Here is a 19,403-nt window from a genome sequence, read left to right as displayed (position 1 = left end):
GGAGAAGGAGTGCAGCTGCTAAACGGGGGTTAGTCTACGACCTTGAGATAACTGCTTATCTGGGAATGGCTGCTGGTCAGCTCCTACATAAGAATGGCTACTGCTCAGCTATGTCCTGTCACAGTTCCATTAAGTTATCAAAACACAACACAATGGCTCTGAGGACCCTTGAAAGTTCACAGATGATGAACATAATCAATGTAAACAAACCTTTTGATTCTCACTAATTTGTTTCTGATTTTGAGGCTTATGTAGTTTGATGACTCTATAATTTTACTACAGATTTTCATTTAGCCAACTCAGATAATGATTTGTGATTCTATCTCTAATTTTAAGTCCAGGATAGGAAATTGCTCCATGGAATCCATCCTCAAAGTGATGATGGGTCACCCTAACTTCAGCCTTCTGAAGTCGAGTGACATACATGATTCCATCATCTCTTAAGACGTCATATTGGCAGGTGATGACATAGGTAACAGGTAAGCTATGTAACTTGTTGTCATCAGCCAACAAGGGAGCTGCCCTCACATCTAGAAACCCTGGATACTTTTTAAACAGCTCAGAAGTACCATGAGTTGGACTCTTATACAAGTGCCCTTTCTTAAAGATCTCCGGGAGCAAAGAACTCCAATTAGCAAATTTGAAGAGCTGGGCTGATTCCACTGGTGTGTGCTGATTGAAGAGCATGGCTTTTTCAAGTGATCTGTCCGTGGTAAAGTATTCACTCCAAAACCTGACCATGAGTGATTTGGTCAGAGTTGGAAATAGTGCGTTATCCCGATAAGATGGTAAATCCATATCCAGAGCCTGCAGGGCCGGATAAATTAAAGACTGGATCTTGAGTTTGATCTTGACATCTGGGTCATCTATGAGCTGAGAAATAATTTAAAATCAGTTGTTGAAATAATTTTCATTGATAGTAAATACTTTCATTTATGAGGCTGATATGAGATAAATTCAAAGTTTCAAAAAGGTAATCAGAAACAATAAAAAATATATCTCAAAGAACTTTCCAATTTTCAACATTATATGTAAGACTCGGTGTATACACTTAAATACTGTAAAGGTAAACAAAATGATTTGCACTACTTTCCTCATGGATATAGAAAACAGACGATGTGATTAAATCTTGACACGTGTAGCTAAACTTTGATTTTTCTCCTTTGTCTTTTTAGAGAATTAAAATTGTATTAGTCCCGTCAAAGAATTAACTTTTTGTTTTTGTTCAAACCTACTCTAAGCTTGTTTTGAATATAAGAATTTCTGTTCTTGTCATTATTATCTTTTCTCTTTTTTATTTTATTTTTTTTATCTTGAGTCAGATGCTTATTTCAGTCTCTCTTCTTATCTCATATGCTTTGGAGAAAATACAATTTCTTTTAAATATACAGAACATATAAAAGATATACATTCTTTTTAAATAGTGACTGATAGGTCCTTAGTGTATTTTTTAAAATGTCCATACAAAGAAAAACATATTATTTGTCTTTTTCTTATTGACTTCCTACATTATTGCATTTAGTAAGAGTCCAAATGCAGTACAATTTAAATTCTAAATTTGTGGCCCACCACTTGGTTGAGTTTTAAAAATGATCATGTGCATTTGCTATATCCTTGTTCCACTGAGTTAAATGTATTGATTGTTATTGCAGTCATCTATCTACTTTTTATTTTTGCCTACTTGTTCTCTTACTTATTAAAAAAAGTATTCTCAAACTTCTTGATATGGACATAAACTTGTGTTTTCTCCTGTAGCTCTGTTAATATTTTCTTCATGTATTAACCCCATGTAATTAAATCCATACAGATTGAGAGTTGTTGTATTTTCTTAGTCATTTAAACCTTTTCTGTAATGATGTGATCTTAATCCATCAATTCTTTCCGATGTTATTACAAGGTATATATATTGTCTATGAATTACTTTCAAATAATCTGCTCATTTATTTTTTCAATCTGACAATCTTGGTCTTATAGCAAGATCATTTAGACCCCAAATATTAAATTAGTAAAATAATTGGTGATCTACTGCCTTATTTTCTCCATCCTCTTTCATTTATTTTTTTCTATTTTTGCCTTCTTTCAAATTGATTAAGCTTTTAATTATTCTATTTTCTGCTTTAGTAGTTTATGTTATGCCTTGTTTATATTCCCTAAGTGATTCCCATAAAATGTGTATTCTTAAGATCTCAAAGACTAATGAACTTACTGAAACATAATTCCAAATCTTTATTTCTTATTAGACAAAAAAAAACCCTCATAAGACTGGAAATTTATCCTCTTCTGTCTCCTTAACTTATAGTTTGACCTTTTTCATATTTTCATTCTATATATCTCATTATTTTAAATTATTCAAGTTTATTAGACTTACCCACATCTTACCACATTCTTGCTATTAGTTTCTTCCTGAAACTTAAACTTTTATTTGCATTTTCATTGCATCTAAAACATTTCACTTAAAGAATCCTTAGTGTGTTCTGTTAATAGCAAGTCCTTTTAGTTTTAACCAAATAAGTCTATTTCTCCTTTATTCTTAAGTAAAAATTTTGTGGAGCACAGAATTAGGTTAAGTCATTTTGTGCTGCACTTTTATGCTATCATCCCACTGACTTCAGATTTACATTTTTGATATTGAGAAGTAAGCTTCCATTATGGCTTGTACTTCTGTGAAGTTACTTTTTTTCTGCTTTACAATTTTTTCTGTTTCTTTTTGTTTCATTTTGTTCTGCCGGCTTCTGCACTTTTCCTTGTGTCTATATGTACATTCCTTTCTAGTTATCGATTTAGTGTTAAGCTTCTCAAAAATGATTCTTAGGGTTCAGGTAGCTTCTTTTATCTGTGGCTTGATATTGTTAATGAGTTTTACAAAATGCTGTACTATTGTGTTTTTAAACATTCTTTTATCTCATTCTCTCTCCTCTACTTCTGGTATGACAACAGGAATTCTGTTGGATTTTCAGACTATGTCTGCTATATTTCTTCTCTTCTCTTTCATATTTGTTAACTTTTTGGCTCCCTATACGTCATTTTGCATAGTTATGTATGAGTTGGATATGACTCATCTTTCAGTTTATAAATTATCTGCAGCTGTGTGAAAGTCAGTAAAGCAATTCATAAAGGTTTTGATATTGATAATTTTATTTTTGAGTTTTAGAACTTTCTTTTTTTTTAAAACTCCACTTTTCTACTGAAATTTGCAATCTCGGTTGTGAATGGATTGAAGAAAGTAGGGTAGTTATTAAATATTCTGTGGCCCGTAACTGTCGCATTTGAATACGGCCAAGTATTCTGCCTGCTGATTCTGCTTGCTTTCCTTCATTGCTGTTTTGTTTACTAGTTTTCCTGGATATGTTTTATTCTGTGCTAGATACTGAATTTCTAAAAACATTTGTAGGAACAATTTAAAGTCTATGATGGTACTGTGTGTCTCCTGGGAGGCTTTTTATATGACTCTGTCAGGCACAACTGAGGATCAGCCACTCACGCCATTCATATTTGAAGTGAAGGCCTGAGATCGCCCCCACCATCCAGGTGGTGTGAAGCAGGACTCTGAATTCACGTGGTTGTGTAACAGTGGGGTGTGTTTTGTATCACTGAACTATACACTTCATTGTCATGACAGAAAATTTTATGTTATGTGTATCTTAGCACAAAATTTTAGAAGTGCAAGAAGAACAACAATAAAACTTTATATGCATTACCTTCCTGTTAAAAAAATGCATGTGAGGTTTGTATTACAGCAGGTTCACCTTGGCCCTGAGAGCATCTCTAGGAAGGGCCTCAGTTAACCTGAAGAGCGGTTCGGGGGTGTCCTCACATTTGACTTCCACTCTAGCCCTGAAAGACTTCCAAAAGGTATCTTATAAAATTTTTCTTTCCTTCCTTCCTTCCCTCCTCCCTTCCTTCCTTCCTTCCTTCCTTCTTCTCTCTCTCTCTTTCTTTCTTTTTGAGTGCCATAATCCTTTAGGGTAAAGAGGACATTGAGTACTGGGTTTCTTTTGTAGGTTTTTTTCTTCATCTTTTAAAAAAACTTTTGGCCTAGAAATTTCTCATATCTTAGGAACTTTTTGATATATTTCAGATTATTATATCTTATCCCAATTTTTAATAATTATGGGTCAGAATTAATTTGTGCACCATGGCAGAAACCAGAACTGCATACAACAAAGGGCCAATTATGCAACACAGTGAAAAGGAATTGATGCTTGAAGTGGCTTGTCCAAGGTCACAGCTGGACCTTACTTTAGCTTCAAAAATCCATGGCTCCTGATTGTTCTTTGCAGTACATCGAGGTACCTCTCAGAGAGACAATGGGTAGCGATATAGAACTCAACTTCTGCAAATAACAAATATATGTTCTATAGTACACTAAGAAAAACCACAGGATTTTTATCTTCCCTTTACCTGGAAATAATGAGAAGGTTATCCTAAAAATACCAATCGCCAAACTTTATATACTTTAAAGTGTGTATGGAAACAAATAATAAAAACAAATGGCCTGTTTTATTACACAATAAATTTATGTGCAATATTTATGATAATATCTGCTATTAAATTATTATTTATTTGCAAATACACTATAATTTTTTTCATATAGGAATATTGTTTCTAAGCCCTCAGTGCCAAGTTTATTTCTTAGGTTAGATAAACCAGTATCAAAAATAATATTATTCATAATCTATGGACTAATTACCAATGAAAATCAATACTTCATAGGTGTCCAGTTTTAGCAAAATGTCATAGAAATAGTGTAATAATTGATATTTGAAAATAATAGTTCCTTTTTAAGTAAATAATATTTATGAACCCGCTAACAATTTTGTCAATAGGTAATTTTATTATTCCGATAACAAGTTTTAATGCATGTTTTAGCATGCTCCATTGAAGACAACTGAAATTATTTCATTCTTTAGTGATGGTGGTTGGTACCATTGCTTACACAAATTGCTTACACAAATATATCCCCTAGTATAACAAAACACTATGTTACTTACCTGACCATATCCTTTATGTTTAAACCAATGATATATACAGAGGATTTAATTATTTCTTTCTTTTAAACATCCAGCAGGAGATAGAAGTAGAAGCAGTAGGTATATTAATTTTCTCTAATATGATCTCTATGTAACTCTAATATAGTAATATATTTACACTGATATTTTAGTATTTTAAATAAATACATTTATGTGTAGAACATTTTATATAATGAGACAAATTTGAGCAACATACCTTTTGAGTGACTGCTGCAGCCAAATTCCCTCCAGCACTGTCTCCAGAAATTCCAATTCTTTTAGGATCTACACCATATTTTTCAAGAACATCCTGGCGTAAGAACCACTTTAATGAATTATATACATCTTCAAATTGAGTGGGAAAATGATATTTAGGTGCTAATCTATAACTGTGGGTGGGAAAACATGTTCTTTCAGTCAACACTTTTAATAAAAATGTGCATGCATGCTGTAACACTAAAATCAAAAGTAAATATTTTAAACAAACATTGTTTGAATCCTAGCGAATAACAACACAGACTTATTTTTAAAGACAGTGCTTGGTATAAAAACTTTCACGAATATTATTTTCATACTAGTAAAGGCTTAAATGGGAAACTTGGAGTAGACTTTAGAAAAAAAAAGCACAAGTGATAATTAAGTAAACTTCTCCAAGAATGTTATCCTTTGTAATCGTTACTCTTTCTTTATATTTATTTTATTTATCTACAATCAATAAATTTCAAATAAATCTTAAGAATTATTGTATTCCAACATAATTTATTGATCAAGTTAAATGATTTTTAGAATTGATTTTGCCTATATTTCCATGTTATTTAGTGACTAATTGCTTTTAAAGAAGGATCATACCATGAAATATGCCACACTAATTGCTTTAAATGTATTTTACCACTTAATTCTCGAAACAACTCTGTGATATGGAAGATATTATATGACTCACAGTTGACATATGAGAACATGGAGCTACAAAGAGATTTAACTGGCACACAGTCACTCAGTTAATTCAAAAACCAAACTTTGGGCCAGATTCTCTGACTTGGAAGCCCTCCTTATTCACTCTGTTCATTAACAATAGGCTAGAAATCCAGCAAAGACCCTTTGCCCATGAAATTCAATAGTTTACTTTCACTGTAACAACTTCCCACTTGACCCAACTATACAACTCTTTTCTCTCTGTCTTTTTACTGGCCATGGCCAAGCTCACGTTCTCAATTCTCACCACCTCACTTTCATTTGAAACACACCTGGCATAACCCAGAAATGACCAGGACAGCTCACTACATGAAGGGCCTGGCCAAACCAAACAAACCAACAGTGCACTTACTCGGTGGAAACGACAACAGCATCAAGGCTATTAACTGTTTGTCTTGAGAGCACGTCATAACCAACCAAAGCTGAAATAAAGAAAATAAAATCAGAGACTGACAAGTAAACTGATGGATATTTCTTTCCACAAATGGCCTACTGCTGCACCTTTTTCCTCATTAAAATGTACTGGGAATGCCCTGACCAGTGTGGCTCAGTTGTTTGGGAGTCATCATGCAAAAGGAAAGGTGGCCAGCTCAGTTCCTGGTCAGGCCACAGTGCTGCAGTGCAGGCCAGCTCCCCAGTCGGGGAGCTGCGACAGGGAACGGACTGGTGATTCTCTCTCCCTTCTCTTTCTCCCTCCCTCACTCCTTTTTAAATATAAATAAATAAAATCTTTAAAATTGTTCTGGGAAAATATTTCTAATATCTCATCATAGCTATAGAAAATGAAGTCTTTTGCTCAGCAATTCTTTTACATGGATATGGTCAACTTTCTTGTCCTTCCCATATTTCACACTGTGTAACTTAAGCCAATGTCTCTCTTCAAGATTAGTCGGTGCTCCCTCTAATGAGCAGATGTCAGGCATTGAAAGAAAAAACATAAATATACCTCCCTGACTTTGAGGGGGTCACAGTGTACTGGGGACAGGAGCAGGGAGGGGCAGGCATAGAAATGAAAAGCAATAGTGCAATACAGTAGCTGCTTTCATGCTTTAATGGAGAGGCAGAGAAAGTACTCTAGGAAATAGTATTAGACTTTACAAAGACTGCCACAGGAAGTTAAAGAAGAGTAAAAAGGAAATAGGGAGAGTTGACACCTGATTTATATATTCATATTTTCTAGGCAGACAAGAAGCTCTGTGTTTTCTGGGGTGTTTTTGGCCATGTGTGTGGGGTGGGGATAGGTCACACATGTTTGCTATTGTGCTTGGAAAAAGACTCTTCTGCACATACAAACATTTTAAGAAAATAAAATAGAATTTGCCAGTAACAAGAGCAGGGAGAGATCATAAAATACTACCAGTGGACTACCAGGATGAGAAGTTGTCACAGAGGTCACATCCTGTGGGCCGTGGAAAGAGGAGTAGATATTTTGTTGTGATGTTCCCAAAGTTGGGTGCTGAATATTCTTAAAATGTACATACACACTAGTTTTCAACTTTTATTTAACATTTACCATATGAAATCATGCTTACATTTTAAATTAATCACATATTTTTATGTTTTTATTTAATGTTGAAAGAGAAAACATCAGGTAAATACTATTTTGTTTCAGAGTTTATTCTTGTTTAGTTCCTTTTCCTTGGGGAACGTACTCCATCTCTTCAGGTATACCTTGATGGAAAGATTTTTTAAGTGAACTGCTTTGGGAAGTAGGAATGCATGGAAAATAATTGAAACATGGCATAGTCCGATTTTGTCTTAAAATATCGCTTCATTGCCAGCTGATGACTTTACTACCTGAATTTATAGAAAATGTTTGGATTATACACTTCACTGTTGCAATTCATGTTTCCAATCTACATCAATACTCATTAACACCCCTTTCTCCTGAAAACATGGAAAGAAAACAACAAGAAAGTTAAGTTCCTACTGCTGTGAGCTGTTAATACTTCACCATTGTACAAAGTCCAATTTCCTCCCACAGTCTGTAGGTCAGGCAAACTTCTTCCCATTCTCCAGCTCCCCCTCCCCAAATTTCTTCAACATACTTCTGTTAACTGCCTTACCTTCGGCTTATAAACATGTTCACAGCCCTTCCATATATAAACAGAAAATATGTATTTATACATAAATATAATATGCATTTTATATGTGATAAAATGGTATATATTAGATACATTTATGGAAATACAGAAAATAAATTGAAATGTACATACATTTTATTTAAAAAAATACCATGTACTTAATCCACTCTGTGCTTCTTTTCAAACCCAAACCGTGTCTTTCCTTTCTACCTAAGTATATTGAGAGACTGGAGTCGCCATCACCACTACCTCATTTTTCACCCATTATTCAACTCACTTCATCTTGGCCTTCATTACAGCATTCCATCACTCTGGCAATTCACAATTTTAATCATAAATTTCTGCATTCATGAAACAGTTTTTCCTCTTACCTGAGATTTGCTACAGCTGTCAGTATTACTTCTTCTCAGAAAGAAATTTAAAACAATTTTTTAAACTAACATAGCTCCAAAGAAATAAAGTTCAGTTGGCTGACGTGTTCCATTATCTGTGATAATGTTTACCAGATACATCACAGTAACTATCTTAATAAAATGTATGCCTCATGATAAGCCAAATTCTGTAACCAGAGCCACATACCAGCACTCCCTAAACACCAGCCGCCACCGTGAATGTAAAACAAGCCCCTCCTCAGTGCCTGCGACTTTCGGTTTGGAATGTAGACACGGACAGGAACATTGTTGAAAGTGGTCTCCATCACAGTGACATTTTCGTCAGATGTGGGTGGGACTTCTTGAAAACTCATACAGAACATTAAAGTGTCCATGAAATGGTTGATTCCCAATAGTTCGGCAAACACAGCCTAAAAGTAGAGAGAAAAACAAATACCAGGTTTCAAACAGCAAATGCCAATGTTGTTTATAGCATAGAAGTATGAGTGTATGCTCCCCACAGCCCTGTGTCATTTATCACAGGTAAATCTGAATGACACAGCAATATCAAGATTCAGAATCTTTACCATAATAATTGGCTCAGTCTAAAAAAGGATACATGAAGAATTCTTAAGGTATTGCAACTTGTCAGAATCTATGCCTCGGGCCTTGAGACACGGATAAACAATGTACTGTTTGTATTCTTTTTTTATTTTATTTTAATTGTTGTTGAAGTTCAATTTTCTATCTTTTACTCCCATCCCAGCCCACCCACCCAGCCCTCCCCTCCTCCCTGCCATTTCCACCTGCCCCTAGTTTTTTATCCATGTGTCCTTTATACTTGTTCCTGTAAACCTTTCCCCTTTAACCAGAAATTCCCCTGAAATTTCCTCCCCTCTCCTCTCTGAACACTGTCAGCTTATTCTCTAAACAAAGAAACAAGCAAAATATAACCAAAGACACTGAAGTAGAGTACTCTTTGTATTCTAAATAAGCTCAGCGTCAAGTGGGAGAAATGGATATGTAAGCAATTATGAAACAACGTAACTGCCTGTCTCATAAACATGGACAAAGAACTTTGGTGAATGTCATTAGGGAGGTAAACTATTGTCCTGGACAGGACACCTAGAGGAAGAGGTTGCAAGTATGTGAACTTTGTTATGAATACAGAGAGGGAAGTTCTCAGAGAAAGGCAGGTAGTGCAGCAAAGCTATAAAGTCAGGTCTACAGAGGGATGCACCAAATAAAAAGAACCTTGAAGTGAGTGTCAAGCAATCATGAAGAACTTTATAATGTTGGGATTCCAAAAAGTAAAAAGAATTGTTTTCCAATTTTAATTTCAGAATATGTGGGCTACGGTCCTGGTCCCAGTGGAATGGTATTGTTCCCCCAGGTTAGCTGTGCTTCCCAACCCAGTCATGCTACAGCTGGAGAAGTGTTCAGTTAGCAAACAAATACCTCTCCTTCTGTTGCCTGGCAGCTATCCCAAAGGGACTTCAGAAGTTAGATGCACAGCAAGCACACACCACAAAGAAACGACTGCCCTCACATTGCAATTGCCAGCAGAAGGGTGGAACTCATGCAAATGAGAGCATGACAATGCTAGTCTATCTGACAGGCTTTGGGAAACAGGCTATTCCAGCTATAAAGATGTTCATGGATCTTCTCAACCTGTGGACATCCACTTCCTTGAACACATGTGGCCTGTTTCACATGCTGGTCATGCCTCAGCACAGTGGGTGTCCCCTACCTGCTCCTCTGCAGTTACAAAAGGCTGGAGACTGCTACCCACAGTAGACCATCTTCTGTCCTCTTTATTCCTACAGTGTCTGCTTATGTTTCCCCGTGGTTCTGCTGCATGTGATTTTTGTATGAGCACTCCCACCAATTAACAATGTGACTTGAAAGAAATCACATCAATATCAATCCTGCTGCTTTTAAATGTTAACATAGAAAAGTGGTATTAAGGTCAGAACGTTTACTTACTTAATTTTAACAAATACATTTAAAATTTGTACAACCTTTGACATACACTAGCTGTCAAAACTTTTCCCACAAAAGTAATTTATACCAATTTAGTTGGCCTTCTGGTTTTAAATTAAAGTTAAGAACAAGTACAAGTCCTTTCTTCAAAATGCAAATCACTGGACTCTAGCATTTTATTTCCAAAGAATTAAAGAATGCTTAGGTTCAAATATTTTTTAAATGTTAGAGAATGGTACTATGTTATAAAAATTAGAGAGACGGATTTAGTCAAGAAAACAGAAATTGTAATATGTAAGATACTAAGTATGAATTTTTAACATGAGTTTATAATTTCATAAGTCTTTAAATTCTATGAGGAAGTGTAGTAAACTTAAAACAAAAGACTAAAAATCAGCAGTGAGCTAAAACCATTGCCTAGCGTCCCTGCATTCTGATTTGAATTATCACAATTTTAAAATGTCTTTGACCATGTTCCCTTTGGTAAAGTGTGGTGGGGTAGACCAGTAGGATAATGGACATATCATCTCAGATCAGCTTACTCTCTTTATACTGACTTTAAAGCCTAAATGCAATTTTTGATGTAAATTTGAAGGATCCAATGATAAAGAAGGAAAATTTGACTGACTCTGAAATTTATATCCTTTGGTGTGTGGACAAAATTGTTTCTTGTATCTTAGTCCTACAAAGATTTATCAGTTAAGGAAAAAAGTAGTTGAATTTCTGTTCATTCAAAGGTGAGAAACAGTGCCACTGACTGCACCCAAGTTAGAGTTCTGCATATAGAGTGTGGTTATTTGGCAATTTGGAGACTTGAGTAATCATTGGACTTCAAAATATTCATCTTTTGGAGACAGACCAGTGTACCACTGAGAAAGCCATAGCAGCAAAAAGAACTAAGCAGGGCTGGGAGACTCAATGGCAAAAATGCAGAAAAAGGAGAAGAGAAGATGATAAAAGTGTTACAGAACACAAGGGGGGGGGTCAAAGGCAACATAGCATTACTGAAAAGAACCCCCAGGTTTCTTATGTCCGCCGCCTTATAGGAAAGACATCTCTCAATGCCAGAGATTTGTGAAAAGGAAAGGAAGTGTTTATGTAATGCTATAGATACTTGAAGTAGTGACCTAATGTCTTCATCAAAATCCCAAAGTCCCTGAAAACACCCACAAACACACACAGTCATTCCTTCCCCCTTTTGCTAGTCTGGGGTACCATATCTCAGGAAAAGAAATAGAAGTCCGATGCTCAGGCAGCCTCCACTTCTTCCTAGTAATCCATGCTTAACTGATAGGCCTTCCATGGTTCCCAGAACCATTAGCTGTGTCACCAGGATCTCTGCTAAAGCCAGGTGGTGGTTCCCCTTCTAAAGCTGCAGGGTCCCCCCTCTAGCAAAGCCACGTGGGTCTCTTACATGTCCACAGACACATGGCTCCCCTTTCTATTGCCACAGCTGAGTGGTCCTCTCTACACAATGGCCGTGGGAGTCCCCACTCTGGCAAAGCCATGTGGTTCTCCATCCACAATGGCTGCAAGGAGTGGGGGTCGCCACTCTGCCAAAGCCCAGTGGTGATTCTTTGCTAAAGCCGCATGGTGATTCTCTCTCACAGGGCCACCAGAGTCTCCACTCTACTAAAGACTGAGTGGTTCTCTCCCTGCACTATGGCTGAGGGAGTCTGCATTCTGCCAAAACTGTGTGGCTCTCCTTCCAAGGGCTGCCACATCTTGGTTTAAATCCCCATGCCAATCTTCCTCTGCAGTCCCATTTCTGACTCCTCTCACAATTGGCTACACTTGCCAGCATTCTCATATCCTTCCAGCTTTACTGGGCTGCCATATGAGTCTGGGCAGGTGTGGCCCCATGTCACGCAGCCAGCCAATCTTCTCCAAGCTCTCATGCAGGCTCTATAACTCAGGAGAGTTACCTCCCCGGGTAAGTCTTAGGGGGAAGTTACTTCCATCCCCCTGGCTCAGAGCTTGGCCACAGCTATTTAACATATCTATGCAACCACTTAAAAGTTACAGATATGTTCAATGACCACACCAGAGGTTAGCTGCAAAGCTGTTGCTATGCAAAACAGCTCTCAATGGCCCTGCTCCATTTGTCCCTTCCCCCCACAACTGAAGGGGGAAGGGGTGAGGGCATCTTATGTGTCTTTTTAATATTTCCTGGACACCCCGCGTTCTGGGCCCCATTCTAAAGCCCTATCTGGGCCCTCCTCTTGGCTGCAACTTATTACAAAAGTAATATTTTAAAAAATCATGTCAAGTTTGGAAGCTTTAAACTGTCTCAATGCGACTCAGGAAAACCTTACAATCTTGTTTAAGAGTAAAAAACACTTTTCACAAGTGCATATAATCCTGAACACAGGTAAGTCTGATAGTGTTATTTGACTGTGGTGTTATTTCTTCCCAAGCCTATATGCAGCCTCAGAGTCCTTTTAGGATACTGCTGAGCAATGTAACCCTCAGAGTGGGCACCTGCGTTTGATAGTCCTGTTTTCAGAGATAGTCTGCATTGCAGACCAGCTGACAATTAATTCCATTCAATGCCTTCCATTTATCATCATCACTCAATTATTAAAAGTTTGAATTACCATTTTTTGTTTTTATGCTCAAATCAATTGATAAAGCACAAAATAGTACCAGATGGCATTAAATTCAAGCAAAAAAGTGTTAAGGTTTTTTTCTTTGGCAGGCAAGAAGAATTAGTAGAGATTCAGCTGCTTAATGGATAATACATTTTATAGAGGTTTGGGAAAGATACCATTATATGGTAGTCTGGTGTACTTAGCAAATAAGTTGTTATTTTTTTAAATGGGATTGAAGGTTTTAGGATAAATCTATGTGTTTTTTTTATCTGTAGGAGAGCACACAGAGAAAGAAAAAAACAAATCAATAATGAAACAGATAAATTAGTTCTTCCAAGAACTAAGAGTCATAGGAAACCCATGAACTACAAATTATGTGCAGTGTCAGATTAAGGCAAGTGCAACCTGCAGAATTGCACAGAAAACCATGGTGCTGGGCAAGAGAAAAGGCAAGAAAGGAAACGATCACAAACATTCATTCCAAGAATGAAAGGGCCTCTGCATGATCAAAGGCTCCAGGAGCAGGAAACATGAGAAAACCTGATTCTAGAGAGAGGTTGCTAAAGAAACTCACAAATCACTCAGGAAGGTCCAGAGGTTAGTGCGTTCAGAACTTCTAGGGTGGAGTCCAGCACTGGCAGAGCATGGCTGTGCCCTGTGCTTACAACAGTCAGGGATGAACCAGCGAACTCAGCATTCAGGAGGGCTGGAGAGAATTTAGCGGGTTCACATTTACAAAGATGTGTGTGTGTATGTGCATTAGTGATAGGAGTCCTTTAGCACAAGAACTGAATGACAAAAAAGTCTTTACCCTACCTCTGTTGCCCAGGACATTCTTAAAATAGTTTGTCCAAGAAAATTTATCTAATTCAAATGGAAATAATACAATAGTTGTCTATTTAATATTCGTGCAAGGTAGTGGTACCTTGCAAAACTGCAGGGTACTACTGCAGTATACTGAGTGCCATACTTGGATATTGCAAGTATATCCAATACTTGGTATTGCAGTATATACTGGGTACAATAAGAAAAATAGTAAGTCTCCACCAGATGAAGAAAACAAACTGGAAAAAAGTCTCTGCAAAGCGAACAAAATACATTACACAATATTGTAAGATAAATTTTAAAATAACATAAGAAGCAATATCACAAAGCAAAACCCCACATATTCAAGGAAGATATAGGGAGATTATTGGAGGTCATTGCTAGTCAAAAGATGCGAGAATTAAAAACGGATGTTGATAGAACTCAGAAAAAAAGACAAAGCAATTTCAGAAATAAATACCAAATTAAAGAAACTCAAAGCATTATATTTAATAGAAATTACAGAAACAAATGGAAGAAAAATGTAGAGAAAGATTAAAAAGTACGGAGAGAAAATGATGCAAAGAAGTCTGTGTGTGTATAAATGTGTGTATGTAGGTATACATGCATAACTAATCAAAATAATAACAGAAATCAAAACAGTAAAACAAAATGAACATTTTAGACAAAATTCAATAACAACCTAAATAAATAAAACTTGAAACTACATTCTAGTAAAATGGACCCAAATCCAACAAAATATGTGCTAATGAAGTTACTAAAAATGATCAAATGTAAGGCATGCAGGGTCCGGCAGAAGCAACACCTGCCTGAGTGTGGTTGGTAGGGTAATAATATGAGTGCAATAATTTGTAGCTTTAATTTGAACATTTCACCTAAAATGTCATCTAGGGTGCTTAAGTGTGATATTATTATGTTACAGAATTACATGCTTATGATTTTGTATTAAAGATTGGCATTATTTGGCCCTGGATGGTGTAATTGAGTGGATTGAGCATGGGCTGAGAACCAAGGGGTCGCCAGTTTGATTCCCAATCAGGGCACATGCCTGGGTTGAGGACCAGGTCCCTCCCTGGTAAAGATCCCTGGCACAGGTCCCTGGTACAAGGGACGAGACAGGCAACCACACATTGATAATCCTCTCCCTCTCATTCTCCTTCTCCTCATGTCTCTCTAAAAATGAATAAATAAAATCTTTAAAAAAACTGGCATTATTTGAGCCAGACCCTGTATATTGTACTTGTTCAGAACCACTTTAAATGACAAAAGAGAGTTACAACACCTTTAAAAAAAAGACCAGGAAGGAGGCAAAAAGCCAAGTGTTTTATTACTCAGGCTAATGGACCTTGAATTAATTTTCTTTGATTTTAGAGGCAATTTGCTACTGAGGAGGTTAAAGAAGATAACCAATAGTTTGATTTCTAAGCAATTAACATCACTAGGAAAGAACCACAGGTCTTTGCAGGCCAGCCATGGTCACCATGTGGGCAGTGGCCAGGCTACCCCAGCAGTTCATCTGTCCACTGGACACCATACATGTCCCACTTCCATGACCTTTACCAGTGACCTGTTTCCAAATATCTCAGTAAAAATTCATTTTCATGTCTGAATACAAGATTATTGCATAGAATTTTGTAATGAATCACAACATGGTTCAGTCCTGCCATTTCTGGTGTTCATACTTTAACACACTTTATTCTTGCAGTGTTCATGCAATGAAACTCACAATAAGACTGTTTTTCTCAGCCAGCACATTTTGTCCTTTACGATTTAAAATCAAAACTCCTTGACTACTCCCTCCATATTCATTCTGTTAGTGGTCTGCATTAAGCAATATTTAAAACATGAAAAAAGCTTTAAAATGAGCAAGTTAAAGAGCATAACTACCAAGAGGGTGGAGAATGTGAAAAATATAAAATAGGTATTCTCTCCTGATTAAACTGTTAAATATTGAGTCAATAAGATTCTATACTTACCAAACGTTGTAGAGTTTTAAACTGTGCATTCACCAAGACCAGTCTCCATGGCTCCTCAATATTGTCTGGGAGAGGTGTATAAACATAATACGCTCCGAGGACACCCAGCAGCAGCAGCAGAACACTCTTTTTTCCCATGATGTTTCTCTTCTGCTCCAGCTGCTTAACAGCACAGCAAACACATTGACATTTTCAGAGACTGAAATTTTGCATGCAGTTTTTGACTCTATCCCCAAGTTTTATCTAACTTCCTGGAAACAAATTCCCCTGTTCAGTGTGTGATTTCATTGGCTGTTCAGAAATAAACAGCACGAGTGCAAAGATCTCTGTGAACATAGGGCACTTACTGATGGCAGGTTTTGTCACGTCCAGTTTCCTTATGATTGCTTGGCAGTCAGTTCATTGTATAATTACTAGGTGCAGAATACTTTATTTAAAACAAACAGTTTCCAAAATAAAAAACAAGAAACCTTGTATGTGCTTCAACTAACAGATGTCAGAAAGGAAGAAAATGAGTATTTTTAAAGTATTGAGAACATTTACAAAGTAAAAATGAATATGCTCACATGCATTTTATGACATTTTATTGCCTCTCTATAATTATCCCAATAAGTAATGCTAATTATGTTAGAATTATACAATAATCATACAGATAACTAACAGTTTTTGAGCACTTACCCTGTACCCCAGGTGGTGTACTCAAACAATTAAATCTCATTTAATCCTCAATAGTATTATTGTCATGTGAGAGAGAAATAAACAGACTGAGGAAAGTTTATAAAGTTGTACAAGTTCATTCAGTAGTGGGGAGTGAGGCCAGTACTGTCCTCCATGAGTGCACACTGAGACCTCACTTGTCCCAGTTCTTTGATTAGTCTCAGATTATAGATAAGCAACTGAGATTAAGATTCAGTGTAACTAGCCAACATCATACAAAACCAAGTAACTGTGCTGGAGATATTATGGTCCACTGAATATACATGTGCCCCTATGATTTTTAGATAGCTTCTCTAGCACTTAAGTAAACTTCTAAGACTAGTATTAGCCAAACGCACCTGATAGAAATTAACATGCCATTTCCAGACAGAAGTACTTAAAATCCAGAAGACCTGCACACTATCTTTTGCAATGGTAGAATCACAAAATATATGTAACTTGAATGAAGGGGCCCAAGGGTTCAGTTGTTCAAACTCCATAGAATTTTCTTGAGCAATAAGTAAATATTATGCCAAATGTGAAGTGTTGTGTGATTTAATCTTTATATCACTTTAAGTATATTGTATCACTTAGCCCTCATATCAACAGTGAAATGTAAGAGTTAATATTATGAGAGGCTGTCTTATTCCAAAGTCATATGATCACATTTCTATAGTTTTCATTTAGAATCCTGTGCCTCTGAGGAAAAGTTAAGTTTCTTCCCATTAATGCTAGAAGTGACACTCAAATTACTTTATTTTTTAAATGAGCATGCATTAAAGTTGACTTTTTGTTGAATAGTCTTATGGAGGTGAACAAATTGGTACATTTGTTAAACTATACTATGCAGTTCGAACACAGAACACAACCACTAGCTCCAAACCCCCTATTTTCTATACCTTTGTGGTCTCATCTTTTCTCCATCCTTAAACCCTGGCAACCAGTGATCTACTCTCCATCATGATTGTTTTCGCATGGAACATAAATGAAATCATGCAGTATATAATATTTTGAGACTGGCTTATTATACTAAGCATACCCTCTTTGAGATTTGTCCAAGTGTTGGGTATATTTAAGTGGCTTTTTTAGAAAAAAAAATCTAAACAAAGTAAAATCCAGATTTGTATTAACATCAGTTTAATGTCTTCCTCAAAGTAAATGACAAAGTTGTTTTTATAGTAAATACTATGTACACATGTTTAAACAGTAAAGGCATATGAGACTTCTTATTTGCTCAGCAAGTCCTAGCAAACAAGTTATTTTGACTTTACATAACTATTGGTTGGTAGTATGAACACAATATGATATTTTTATGTGTGAAATATAACACAAAGGATATCTTTTGTCAAAGTGCTGATTAAACATGCAGTTTCATCATTCTGTCTCAATTGAATTACCGTGTAAGTTCTTGTTAAGGCCATTTCCCTTAGTTGTACATAAGGTGGTTTGTTCTTTTTTTTTTTAAGATTTATTTATTTATTTATTTTTAGAGAGGGAAGGGAGGGAGAAAGAGAGAGAGAATCATCAATATGCGGTTGCAGGGGCCTGTGGCCTGCAACCCAGGCATGTGCCCTGGCTGGGAATCGAACCTGTACGCTTTGGTTTGCAGCCCGAGCTCAATCCACTGAGCTATGCCAGCCAGGGCTTTGGTTTGTTCTTGACTCAAGACTGATAATCCTCCTTTCTTTCTGATGAAAGTCAGTAGAATTGCTAATTTTCAGGAGGCTAAATTATTTTTTTGTACACAAAATGAAAGATGTAGCAACATTATGTTCTTCTAATTATTAAGTCACTCATTTACTCATCATAAGACCTGAAAACCACTTGACAAGGAAATAAGTATAATATCATGAAAGCATTCCTCATTAATCCACATTGCTGCCAAACTTTAAAATGTTGGAAAGGTGTTCAGTTACCTGTATCTCTAAATGAATGATACATGTTCTGGAGAGCTTGTTTGGATGTTCCAGCAGTGGAGCACAGCTCCTGGTATACACCCTTGACCAAAGACCCATCCTCTCCTCCAGTTGGGGAGGCCGTCCTCTTCAACCAAATGCGCAGCTCTGGGAAGGACACACTGGGATTGGCGAGGGAGGAAGGGACACCGGCCTAGCCAGGGGGATCAGCCGAGTCAGCCCTGGTGACCGCTGGGGTGACAGATGTTGCAGCCACATCACCCTCACATCCATATGAGACATGTTTTTAAAGTGTGCATTTGATATTACTCCTCAAGATGAAAATCAATAATCCGATCATCCACCTCAATAAGTTGCAAGTGGTAAATAAAGCTTAAAAGTCTGTAGAAGGAAATAAAAAATACAATCATTAATTAATGAAATAAAAATAAACATGAGATAAAGAGGATCCACTAAAAACCCTAACACCTTTAAAAAGCTCAGTCCATTGATAAATCCTTAAGTGACTCATCAAGAAAAAAATAACAGAAATAAGCAATAAGACATCACTACAGATTCGAATGTCAGTTTTAAAAATAAAATATTATACACAACATTATGTCAATAAATTTAAAATCTTGGACAAAATGGATAAATCTCTTAAAAACTGTAAAGTCATCTAAGAACAAGTTTTAAACAAACTGGTTGCTAATAAAACTATTAAAGAGATTTCATCTGCAATTTGAAAAAACTTCCTACAATAAAAAGCACTGGTAAGATGTTCGCTGTTGAATTCTTCAAAATTTTGAAAGAAGAAAATACCAGTTTTATACACACTTTCCAGAGAAGGAAAAAATATTGATGGAATTCTTCACAAATCATTTTATGATACCAGCAGACTTGAACCCAAATTTTGACAAGTCCAGAAAAATAACAAGCCAGTTACAGATGAAAATCTCTCACAAAAGTGAACACTTATTCTAAACACTTGCAGACTAGGG

At 36.4% G+C, this 19,403-nt stretch overlaps 1 protein-coding gene across 1 annotated transcript; it reads right to left on the bottom strand.

Moving 5' to 3' along the window:
• On the bottom strand, positions 1 to 16,071 carry LOC123827087 (arylacetamide deacetylase-like). The gene is made up of 5 exons (XM_045851394.1): positions 15,812 to 16,071; positions 8,645 to 8,867; positions 6,334 to 6,403; positions 5,227 to 5,398; positions 1 to 873 (listed from the first exon to the last, which is right to left on the bottom strand). The coding sequence occupies exons 1-5, from the start codon at positions 15,947 to 15,949 to the stop codon at positions 277 to 279; spliced, it is 1,200 nt and encodes a 399-aa protein (XP_045707350.1). The 5' UTR covers positions 15,950 to 16,071; the 3' UTR covers positions 1 to 276.
• Between the last annotated feature and the right edge of the window lie 3,332 nt (positions 16,072 to 19,403).

Source organism: Phyllostomus hastatus, unplaced genomic scaffold (assembly GCF_019186645.2).
Source record: "Phyllostomus hastatus isolate PE091 unplaced genomic scaffold, TTU_PhHast_1.1 phas_contig_86, whole genome shotgun sequence".
NCBI lineage: Eukaryota > Metazoa > Chordata > Mammalia > Chiroptera > Phyllostomidae > Phyllostomus > Phyllostomus hastatus.
This window is presented reverse-complemented; position numbering and strand designations above follow the sequence as displayed.

What these genes read in the sequence shown, in the direction of transcription:
- LOC123827087 (XM_045851394.1), bottom strand. Translation starts at nt 15,949, where the DNA reads ATGGGAAAAAAGAGTGTTCTGCTGCTGCTGCTGGGTGTCCTCGGAGCG. An exon ending in TTAAAACTCTACAACGTTTG is followed by an intron (nt 8,868 to 15,811) that starts GTAAGTATAGAA and finishes CTCTACTTTTAG; the next exon opens with GCTGTGTTTGCCGAACTATT. An exon ending in GCTGTTGTCGTTTCCACCGA is followed by an intron (nt 5,399 to 6,333) that starts GTAAGTGCACTG and finishes TCCCACCCACAG; the next exon opens with TTATAGATTAGCACCTAAAT.